The following is a 12,372-nucleotide window of genomic DNA, read 5'->3' as shown; positions in this document are numbered from 1 at the left end:
GTATATAAAAATAGTTTTACAGCAAAATAAATATTAATATATTATGTAATAAAATGCAAACTTCTAACATAAATGACAAAATATAGAGAAAGGGTCTCACTCTGTTGCCTAGGCTGGAGTGCAGTGGAGCAATCACAGCTCACTGTAACCTTGAATTACTGGGCTCAAGTGGTCCTCCCACTTCAACCTCCTGGGATAGCTAAGGCTACAGATGCATGCCACCAAGTCCAGCTAATTAATTTTCTTTTTTTCTTTTTTTTTTTTTTTTTAAGAAATGGGGTCTTGCCATGTTTCCCAGACTGGTTTCAAACTCCTAGTCTCAACTGACCCTCCTTCCTTGTCCTCCCAAAGCTTTAGAACTATAGGCATGAGCCACCACACCCACCCTCTAATCCAATTTTTAAATAAATGTCTAACACACATGGGGCTTGCTGCCTGAATCACTTTGTGTTATGTGTGATATTCTCTTTTTTGGTGGATCAATTTGTGAATCCTTTACCCTGTCTTCTCTGGAACAGTTGATTTGCTGTTTTATTCTAGTTGGATTGTAAGTGCAGAAATAGCCTAGTTTTATACAAAATTTCAGAGCCAAAGTTTATAACCTGGGGATCTGAGGAAGTCAGGGAATACACACATTCTCTATGTAAAAAATTTTGCGGTTATGGACATATTAATTTTCATTAGAAAGTATATAACAGCTTCTCAAAGGAATCCTTGAACTCCAAAAGACTCACAACCACAAGACAGACAAATAAGAGCTGTGTATAACCCATAGGTAAGAGAATAATTAAGACTTGCACATAGCCTTTTGCTTGGGAAACTTTTGAAGGTCCAGTTAGTCCAGATTTAGAGAACAATCTTGGTGACTAGACTTCATGAATACATCACCTAACGAAGGTTTGTGCACCACTGCCTATGAAATCTGAGAGATGTGGTTTGGTCAATAAATATCACCAGGTCTCTAACACTTTGATGAACACTTTGGGACTTAATATTTTAGATTTGGGTTAGTCAAGGAAATCTAGTGTATGTAGCTGGTCATAAGAGTTCCTCAAACCTGCAGAGTCTAGGGTAATTGTTAATATATCAACTCAGGAAAGTGAAGATGGAAGACTCATCTATCACTTTTTGAAATATAAAGTAAATTAAATCGAGGAGAGCCAAATTCTCTGAGCCATTTTTCCTAAACAAATGAGAAAATAGCTCTCTACTTCGGACTTTTTAGCCTATTTCCCACACTCTGTTTGCCTATAGTTTAGAGGTTACAAATTGGTGTTTGTTAGCAGTGTTTTCTTTAAATCCACAGGATTTGAATTTTTAAAAATTAGATGCCAACATTCAGAAATCATGAGACCTCCTTTCCTCAATTTGGATTTCCAGCTTCTTTTAAAAGTTGGAAAAACTATCAAGATGGAGCCTGTTCTGTCTCATGGAAACACCAGGCCTTGTTCATTTAAACCCATTCTTACCATCTCCTACTGTCCTACACAAGGCCCTGCTAGCTCCTCTAGGCATTTGCAATCTCAAACTCCGCTGGGCTCAGATGATCTTCAATGTGACAAAGCTCTTCAGGAGAGCAGGATTCAGATGGCACTGTGATAGATAGATGAAGTAGATTGTGGAGGATAATTTTGAGTATTTCTCTGAGCTATGCTTGTAGCGTTTTTCCCCCAAAATAGTTAATTTGAACTCCAAATCACCGGAAAATATTTCTAATATGGTGGCAGTAGATCTTTCTGTCGTCAATTTATAGATTGTAATACCTTAGAATTCCAGTAAAACTACATTAGTACAGGCCAACTGAGACAAAGGTAGCCATATTTACTAAAAACATTAAATATATTTCAAAATCAGCATAGTTGACTTCTTGCAATTAATTAGGTTAATATCAATTTACCTCAACAGAGAGAGAAAATTTTTCTAGAAAGCTTTAACCAATAGATAAAATTAATTTGTAATTGGCAGATATTAAAAATACTTAAAATATGTTAATTAAGCCAATAAAACACCTGAACACACACACGTTATTGAGTCAACTCTTTCTTCATAGACAATGTAATAAATTACAGACCTCCTAAGGGTTAATAATTACACTTCAGATTTGGCAATTTTCAAATGGGTGTGCTTTTGCATTGGTTTAGGTTCATTGTGTTTGGCTTTTACAGCCGGACACTCATCTCTGGTTAAGGGCTTAAGCATACAGTCCTTATGCCAAACAAAACAGAAATTTATAACTTATGAAAATGTGTCTTTGCCAATGATTAATAGCAAATTCATGGTCAAAGCAAACTCTTTAAATGTAAATATAAATGCAAGCATTGAAAATGGTTCTGAGATTGCACAATGACTTTTCTAGTCATTTTAAGGAAATATAATATCCATGTATTCAGTTTTTATTGCTGCTTAATAAGCCACCAGCAAACTTAAAACAGCAATTATTTATTTGCTCAAGAATTTTTAATATGGGCAGAGCCCAACAGGGACAGCTGGTCTATGATCCATGCAGTATCAATTGGAGCAAACACACCCTGGGGCTGGAGGATTCACTTCCAAGATACATCACTCACACAGTTTAGAAGTTGGTACTGCATCTCAGCTAGAAACAGAGCAAGGATACTTGGTTTCTCTCCTTGAACTTCTTCTTGGGCTGCTTGGGCTTCCTTAAAGCATGGTGGCTGGATTCCAAGAATGGGCACTCTACAAGGACTGGGTTCAAGCTGCAAGTCTTCTTGTAACTGACTCTCAGGAGTCCCAGATTGTCCCTTCCATCACGTTTTTGGTCAAGTAAGTCATTAGGTCTAGCCCAGGTTCAAGTGGATTAGAATTAGATTCTACCTCTCAATGGGAAATACTCCAAAGAATTTGTAACTATCTTTCATCCGCTGCAGGAGTGTCCAATCTTTTGGCTTTCCAGGGCCACATTGGAAGAAGAATCATCTTGAGCCACACATAAAATACACTAACATTAATGATAGCTGATGAGCTAAAAAAAAATCACAAAAAAGATCTCATAATGTTTTAAGAAAGTTTATGAATCTGTGTTGGTCTGCATTCAAAGATGTCCTGGGCCAAATGCAGCCTGCAGGCCACATGTCGACAAGCTTGATCTGTTGCATCATGTCTAAGATATCAGTATTGCCAGAAAATATTGTACTAAGTGAAGTTTCTATTCAGGGAGGCCACGTACTCTTGAAAAAAGCTCCTGAAAGCCAGACTATCTCTCGAGCTCTGACTGGGGCTAAGTGTGAGTCCACATGACTCAGAGTCACATGAGGTCAATTTTCTTTAGCTTAGAGTTGTTCAAAGTGAGGCATGGAGGTGACAGGTTCACTAATGTGGTATGTCTCTGAGTGAATAACATTGCCTATTGAAAGCACAGATATGTGACCGTTTGGTGTCATTTGTGATAAGCTAAAATTTTTATTAAGAATGAAAAATCAGGAAAACAAAACAACTCACCATTCTTTTAACTCACACTGACTCTGCCCTTTAAGGCTGTGTCCGCTGGCCCCTTCTCTCTGGAAGTGGGTATGAATCCCACGCCTAACATTATCTTGTGTATAGAGGGGAAGCGTGGACTAAAGGATAAGAACTTAGGTTCTAGGACTGAACAAACTTGGTTTCCATACCTGGTTTTGATACTTATAAGTTGGTGACCTTGGATGAGTTACTAAAGCTTTCTGTTTCCTCACCTATAAAATGGGTCCAAAAATAATACCTCATAGGAATGTTGTGAGATGATGAACATAAAGCACTGGGAATGCCTGGCACTTTGAAGAACTCAAGACATGTTAAAGATTATTATAGTTATTATGTTCTTGATTACCTCCCAAAGATTTAACTATAGGCCAACATGCATTAGCTATTGGAGCTTGATGTCTTTCAATATCTGTAGTCACAGTGAAAGCATAAGCACCTTTCTTTTTAAAAGTATATTATTGATACCTTAGACAACTGGTATTATGTTCAGTTGTTAAATAAAGGTCTCTAAGCCTGTTATCATAGAAAGTAGATAATATCTGGGGTCTTCGACAGTTGTTGAAGTAAGAAGTTAGGATAAGGTAGATAGCCTAGAGTTTATGTCCCAGTTTTGTTCTAGCTGTGTGACCTTGGGGTAAGTTATTTATGTTTTCAGAGCATCAGTTTCCTCATCTGTATGAATGTGGCTAATAATATCCACTTTGCATTACTGCTATAAGAATTCAATGAGGCAAATTACATAGAAGGACCTGGCATGTAGCACCCACCAACAATGGATTTATTAGCTTTACCATTATTATTATTAAACTGATCAAAATAACTAGATTATTCAAACTAAGTTTCAACTTGACTTTGCACTTAATGCACACAAACTGAGAAAATGGACTTTTCTTTCTTTTCTCATGGAAACTGATTCTAGCATATTCCTTTCCTTCCCTTTCCTGACTTCTCTTCCCTTCTTTCTCTTCCTTTCCTTACCTTTTGTATTTCAAATTGTATTTCCCTCATCATAGCTTTTGTCCATTCTTTTCTTTCTGGTGTTTGGCCTCTTTTTGTATTCATTTCTAAAAGTTATTTATATAATCAGAAAATTGCATTTTATGATATAAATTGTAAACATTTTCCTGGTCTGTAATTTGCCTTTTGGTTATTTCACGGTGTTATTCTTGTTTTGTTTTTGCCATGCAGAAATAAATACTTGATTTTTATGTAGTCAGATTGTTGACCTCCTGTTTTATGGCTCCTGGGTATTATATCATAGTTATAAAGACTTTTCCCATGTAAATATTATTTTAAAATTGATATTTTCTTATACTTTAATAGATTAACAATTACCTATAATATTTATCTATCTGTTCATGTACTAATAGAAAACCATTCTAATTCTTTTGGTGCACAACATGATTTACTAGTTGGTAGTGCTAGTCACCCTCATTATTATTATTTATCATAGTCTTTCCAATTATTCTTGCTTATTAATTTTCCACATAAACTTCAATGTCATTTGTCTGGCTCAAAAATATGTTGATTTATTTACTGGATTTACACAGAAACTGATAGGTTAACTTAGGCAGAATTAATGCATTTTTCATCCTGAGTCTTCCTCTACATGTGTTGTATGCCTTTCCACTTATTTTCAGTTTCCTTTCATGTCCCTCAGTAGCATTTTCATACTCCCTTCCAGTTGATTTTCATTTTATTTAAATCTATTTCCAGGTCCTTCATGTTTCTGGTGCTATTGTAAAGGAGTTTTTACTTCAGTCATGCTTTCCAATTGATTTTTATGCATTACCCTTTATGATGCTTCTTGCCATATTAAGTTTTAGGTTTTTTATATAGTTAAAATTTGCTAAGCTGTTCATGGTTTCTGGTTTTTCATCTTGCTTGAGTGCAAAGGGAACAAATTATGGCAATAATATTTACCCTTGATATATCCCTTTTCTCCTTTGCCAAACACAGTGGGTAAGCTCTGTTTATGTTGCTTAACAGCATAATCCTGTCTTGTATGATGATTAGCCCATTAGATCAGGGCTAATTCATAAACCATGCTCTAAGAGTCACCATAAATAAAGCTTACACAGTTTGGGAGAAACCGTATCTGATCATGCTAATTCCCTTCTCAAACCTCCATCACTTGCACATATAAATGGTTATAAAAGACACTCTTGGTGCATCCAGACCTTCTTCCATTCTGGTGATTTCTTACTGCAAGCACCTGTAGCTCAGCTTGAGGGCTTTCTCTGCCATAGGAGTGTGCTCAGCCCATGTGTGGAAAGTCTGCAAGTGCTGAGCATCCCTCAACTGATTATGGACCGGAATTGGTTGACATTTATCTTTTTTTTTTTTTAAATTTAGACAGCTTTGAGATGTGTTGTACGCCATCTCCCAGATGTCCCCGACAAGTCTCAGTCCCAGTTGGCCAACAATGGTAACTTGTTCATGAGCGTATCGGCTTTCTTCCCTTCTGTGCCTCACTTCACTATTTTTCCTCTGTGCTTCCTGGGTTCACCTCCCTAATAACTTTCTTGCACTCAAATCTTTATCTCTGGGTCTGTTTCTTGGGGAATGTAAACTAAGACAAAGGCATTTTACAATCTTTTCCCACCTGGTTCTCTCCATTAAGCATCCTGAACCTCCTACCATGAACTCATCTTTCACTGGCCAAAGGCATAATGCTCTGATATTTTATATCCTTCTAACAGCCTTTCCCTCTGCTGGAATGCCTTTCTATGCCTGTACAACTGGCTACTCTGCTTTCAAGACTTGGGTCAAATGCCTCTCTGAAGCAAGTTTCTTCCCAGCCTAGGTCAGATACACATTCTTCTGTGTTCCCATGCAAGGTCCATATATTTCTATTGTGGTGGACTATTTCCAAAGATGGTCACAATAATCTCTCCAATCCCTTACAACCTTTCTCAGTGTGACTTTGCAGCTTCTCTCATGAAAAAAGCAGCATCTGTTTCTCCTCCCCTTGCATCTCAGCTGGGCTATGACTGGCTTTGTCTACAGAATGTAGCAGAAATGTCCCTAGGACATAAAAGAGGTCTTGTAGTTTCTATTTTTACTCTCTTAGAAGCCAGTCATCCTGTAAAAAAGCCTGGGCTACTCTGCAAAATAATGAGACCACATGCAGAGGGTGTCCTGGTGGAGTAGACACAAGGTGCTTTGGACAACAGCTGGTACCAAGGTCTCAGACATGTGAATGGGGTCATCTTGGATGCTCAGGCAAGTTGATCTGCAACAAACACCATGTGGAGCAGAGAAGGGCAATCCCTAGCAGCCCCTGCCTGAATCATGAACAATCCAATAGTTGTTGTTTCAAGCCATTGGGTTTTGGACTGGCTGTTACATAGGAATAGGTAACTGTAACATTTGCTATAGTACTTACCATTAAATATTGTAATTGCTTGTCTTTCTCATTTATACTGTGAGCTATTTATAAATGGAGGGAGAATATTTTCATCTTAATGACACCTGACACACAAGAATGCTTTATAAATGATGAGCTCATGAAAAACTGCGGATTACTTAAGGAGTTCATGGAGAAGCCTTGCCACATTGGGGACTGTTTTAAGGAAATAGGAGCCAAGAAACAAAGGCATTAGAAAATGAACACCAAAGACAAGACTAAGATGAAGATTCAGAGCAGTTGAAAGGGATTTCCAAAACTTTTAGTTTATGAATTCTCCTAGTAATTGGCGAGAATATTGACCTCTATTTCAATGAGGGGGTAGCCTAGGTGAGCTCCACAGACACAGGTACTTACCACGGCTGTCAGGCAGCTACCACTGTTTGCGATTAAACTATCAATCAGTCATTGCTCTTATTCTCTAGAAGAAGTTTATACTACAGCAGAAGAGTAGCTCTACCAGGATATTGCAGACTTCAAGAGGATATAGAAAGGTGGGGAGAATAGAAGTTCAGCTTAAATGGTTCTAAATCTGGAAATGATTTCCATAATAATGTGGCTTAATCCTTTCTCTTCTTCCAGCATCTGCTGAGCACCACCTCAGCCACAGCACTGCTTCTCACTGTTTGCGATGAAGGCTCACTGAATTGAGAAAAGTCTCTCAAAAGTCACATGACCTATTGTGCCTCACAGCTTCCTGGAATGCTTCATGACCTTTCTTATGCCCTTTACTAGCAACTCCTACATTCATCTCTGGAGTTCCTTTCCTGTCTTTTCCTCATTTGCCCCTCAGGAATAAGCTCCCTATTTTTTCTGCAATTATAATGTCTCAAGGTTCAATTTGAGTCTTCCCTGCTCTGAGAAGCTGTCACTGACCACCCCAACTTGTGATTTCCTAGAACGTACTGAAAAAGGAACTGGCTTTGGAGCAACATGGATTTGGGCTCAAATCCTGGCCATGCTGATTGTGATTCTTCAGAAGTTCCTTAGTGATTTATCTTTCCCCATCTGTATAATGGACAGTATACTACCACTTCATGGGGCTGTTTTGAAGGTACAGGAGATGCCTGCCTGAAGTGCTTAGCCCTTCCTGATACATAGCAGAATATTGATATTTATTATTATTTTTGCTCTTCTCCAACTTCTAGTACTAGTATCTATACCACTCATTTGTACTCAAGTTATGTCTGCTTTATGGCTGCTCTTGTCCTTGCACTAGCATTTAACTTTGATGTGATTATTTTAATGTTGATATAAGCTTTCTCCTAACAGATAAATTGTAAACTTCTTATTTATCTTTATAGGTCCTAAGAATAACAGATGCTTAATAAATATTGGTGAAAAAAAAGCAACCACCTGTTAGGGCTCATAACATATACCTGGTAATATTACAACATTCAGGTCAAGAACTCAATAAACCTTGAATTAGAGTAACTCTAATCCCCAAACATTTTTGTTTTCCAGGAAAGGGATGATTAGGAGAACTTTACAATTTCTTTTTCATCCTGCAGGTTTAGTTTAAGAGAAGAAAATACAGACTCTATCCTCTTAAGAGACTACTTCTGGGAAAATGCAATGGAGACACAAGGTCTACCTTCCTAGGTTTTGGTTTTCCAAGTAAAAGTTTATGGCCAGGTCAAAAATAATTGCTGGGAATTAAAAAGCAATTATGTGGATAATAGTTGCAAAGTAATTATATAGAATTAAGTAAGGAATAGGAAATTCCTATTCATTAGGAAGAATTTTAATTCAATAAAAATTATAAGAAATATCAAGTTTATAGATTAAGACTTTAAGCACCCATCTGTCTGTAGTGTGGATATGCTCATGAAGAGGGAGAACAAATCCTCTAGTATGATAGTGTCCTGTTACAAGTAAAAGGTAGGAGGCCATATTGGGAATAAACAAATAAATGGACTTAATCAGTGATGAAAACCAGTTTTTGCGCATTCTCAGGACATATGAGGTTTAAAGAAAAAAAAAAAACAGGAAAAATAGTCGGGCTCCATAAAAGCTCCAGAAAGGAACTCTAGAAGGTTTCTAAGAATGGAAAGGCTCTGGTCCTTGCCACCCTTGAGACTGGGGCAGCAAGCCTGCTGCAGGCTGGAGCAGGGATGGCAGCCTACGCTGGACCAAGGGGAAGGAGGACTCGTGAGCACCGCCTAATAGTAATTTTCATGTGTTTGTTATGCCAGGGAACCCTTTGTCAACAGAATCTTGTAGGGTCCCCTGATGTATAAAAGAGATAACTGTGTTGCTGTGTGGTTGCAAATAAGTGGGAAGAGAAAGGGTGGGAGGATCGTTGGAGGGGCTGGTAGGATCTTAGATGCTGCAGCAGAAGACGTTAGGCCAGGCAGAACGTGTTTGGGAGACCAGCAGCCTAGGATTCTGTAAGCCTTTGCAGACTGCTTCTATCCACAGGCAAGGCTTTTGGTCTAGGCCTAGTTTGTTAAAGGGTCCCAAGGATCAAAACTAGTGGCAAAGGAACTTGAGAGTAAAAACAACTCCGTTCCCATCATGGAGGGGACAATAAACCCTCGTTTGCCCTATTACACTATGATCTCAGCCGGGGTTTTTTTGTTCGTTTGTTTTTCTGAAAAATATTTTTTAAGCCATAATTGAGGCTCTCAATGAAAGCCAACTGTAGCTTAGTGACACCTAAATATGTCTGAGACAAGAGGCTCTGGATGGCCCTTCAGGAAGGCAACAGCAGCCCTGATGTTTTCGACCATTCTTAGGGAAGCCTCAGTGTCCAAGGATATTTACAGTCTTGCAGCTGCACTTCATAATGAACCTTTAGAATCCTGGGTTTTATCCTTACTTAGGAGTGGTTGTAACTGTCTAAGTTTCTAATCTCATACCTCGAATGTGATTATAAAACCAAGATAAAATAAATAAAAGGGAGAAAAGTTAAGAAGGAATCTCTTCCCAGATGAGATCCCTTAGGGTCAGAATAATCACAAGGGTAAGTAGATGAATAGCTTGTGAGTTACAGGCATTCCAGAGGCAAGGATCATCTTGAGTAGTGGCCTGAATTGATATTTAGTGGTGCATAAGTGGTGGATATTACTGCAATTTCCTTCATACAACTGACAGGAGTTGAGCACCTTCTCTTCACATTGCTCCAGGTTTCAGATCCTCAGGAGGGACAGGCCAGTTCTGAGGTTTCTGATAGACACCTCCCAGGGTTGGACAGTGCCTTTTGTTAAGAGGGGAATGCTTTTGGGGACCACAGCCTGTTTACACACAACTCAGGCTCCAGAGCTCCTTCAGCCTCTTCCAATTGCACACACAAATGTAATTCACTGAGAGGAGGACTGGCCCCAGCCAGACCCACCTGTCCTGTGATCTTAGAACAATCTGCCTTTCCTGTGGGTGGATACTTGCTCTCTGGATGATCAAATGATGGAAGATTGCATGGGGCTCCCTGTGCCACTTCTCTTTCCAAACAGGAGGCTACCTGTTTGACTACTTGGGCTTGCTCCTCAGGCAGATGAGCTCACTTCTGCTGCTCAGAGCAGAGTGACATGGGGTGTCCTGTGGGGAGTGGGGAACTGCCTTACATAAGGACCTCACAGACCCAGGCTCTCTCTTAAAACAAGCTGACAACTTTCCTCGAGTTCCTCCTGCCTAGTACACTCTGCAAACATCCTGGTGCAATAAGAGTTTAAAAAAAATAAAGTGCAAAGTTGGAAAATACAAGTTTGTTTTAAAGAAGCTGTTCTGTTTTCTGAGTGCAGTGTGTCACAATGAGCCCTGCTTTCTGAAGCGTTTTGGAAAAGAATGTCTGTGACGTCACATTTCAAAGAAATACTGTGGCCTCAAATCAAGTAGTGAGCTAAAACAATGCTCCACTACACACCAATAATAACTCGTCTTTCAAACAGAGATGCATTTCTCATGAACCTGGGAAGAATGCCATCTCCACCACATAATGTCAGCAAAATGTACTTTCACTTCCTCTTTTTCTTCTGAAGCATGACGGTTGTAGCAGGTCTCTTGGACGAAAATATATGCAAAGAGTTGGAACTTTCTTAATTCTTCCCTCCCCGCAAAATGCTTGAGACAAAAGTCTAGTAGGTACATCTGTATTTTAGGGAGCCTAAAGCTGTGTGAGTCTGTGTGTATCCTCTTTTGCATACAGAAGACATTTTCTCCTTAATCCACACCTAAACTTTTTGGTAGCCAAGCACTTTCTATTAACAGAATCAACAGTCAAAACATGTAAAAACACTTCATAAGATGAACTCTAAGTTAGGACAGCCTCAAATATCTTCACAGAGAAATATTGAAACGTTCAGGTAATTCAGAGAAGAGTAGGGGAGAGTGCCTCTTACCTGGGCTTCCTTCACTATTCCATTCTTTGTGCAGTTTCTGCTTTGTGAGCCATTGCTCTGTTTCTTGTGATTGTGAAGTTTCCCATTGCAAACAGCACCACCTCCAGGGTTAGCCATGGGTGTGAAGTGACAGAGCCCGGGACAGGTTTTCCTTCAGAGGTCTCTGCAGGCTTTAGTTTTCAGTCTGTGAGGGGATGGGATAAAGCTCTTTGGGGCTGAGCCCTTAAAGGAATCTTACCAATCAGGCTTTTCCAGAAGAAGAGCAACAGCCTATCTTTTTGTCAGATCGTTGAAACTAAAACAAATGGTTACCTTTACACTTCTCAACTCCCGTCAAAATGTGAACTCCATGGCAACAAACCTGCTTCCAAAACTGTAAAGGAGATTGTCCATGCTGGCTCCTTCTGGGGACTGAGGGAACCTGGGGACTGAACAACCCAGTGGCAAAGTGTGAGGAGGCGGGCTGGGAGGTGGAGAGTCTTTTAAAGACACACACACACAGCACACTCACAGAGTCTTCTAAGTAACTGAGTTCTGAGTTAACCTCTTTTTCCCACCCCCTCTCTCCTGCATGTAATTGTGGTTTTTGGTTGTAAACCAAGCTCAAAAGTTAATATTTCTTTTTGCTATAAAATAACATTCAGAGGTGGTTGCCACGGGCTGGAGGGATGAGGCAAAGGGAAGTTATTGTTTAATGGGTACAGAGTTTGAGCTGGAGCAGATGAAAAAGTATAGTGATGGATCACTGCACAACAATGTGAATGTACTTAAACTAAACTGTACACTTAAAAATGATTAAAATGGTAAGTTTCATGTGATGTATACATTTCCATAATTTACAAATGATTTGAGAAGATTTTTAAAAACCCAATATTCAAAACCAACCTATGTTAAAATCAGTACTATAATAAGGGGGTACCAATCCATCAAGAATTCCAGTAAGACAGATGTTGAGGAGACAGAATATTTGATGACTGCGTTATCTTTATCTCATGACCTTGGGGGAGGTATTTACCCACTTTATGCCTCAGTTTTTCCATCTATAAAATATCTGCTGAGGAAGAACAAAAATCATGCTGTAGCTTGGGTTTGTTACTGATGCAGGTGTGAGGTGGTTGATGACTGCAGGGTCCCAGTCCTGAAACA

General features: G+C 39.1%; 1 protein-coding gene across 3 annotated transcripts in view; it reads right to left on the bottom strand.

The window, feature by feature from the left end:
• Positions 1-11,686, bottom strand: part of SPTLC3 (serine palmitoyltransferase long chain base subunit 3) — a 158,568-nt gene extending 146,882 nt beyond the window's left edge. The window contains exons 1-2 of one of the 3 annotated variants that reach the window (XM_055373525.2): positions 11,539-11,686; positions 11,227-11,410 (exon numbers count right to left, since the gene is read on the bottom strand). In XM_055373525.2, coding sequence (XP_055229500.2) covers positions 11,227-11,343 — 117 coding nt within the window. In that variant the 5' untranslated portion in view covers positions 11,344-11,410; positions 11,539-11,686. Of the gene's footprint in view, positions 1-11,226 lie in introns of all 3 variants that reach the window. The other 2 variants (XM_004061820.5, XM_055373526.2) reach the window with 2 other exon arrangements.
• Positions 11,687-12,372: the final 686 nt, after the last annotated feature.

The sequence above is a fragment of the Gorilla gorilla genome, chromosome 21 (assembly GCF_029281585.2).
Source record: "Gorilla gorilla gorilla isolate KB3781 chromosome 21, NHGRI_mGorGor1-v2.1_pri, whole genome shotgun sequence".
Taxonomy (NCBI): Eukaryota; Metazoa; Chordata; class Mammalia; order Primates; family Hominidae; genus Gorilla; species Gorilla gorilla.
This window is presented reverse-complemented; position numbering and strand designations above follow the sequence as displayed.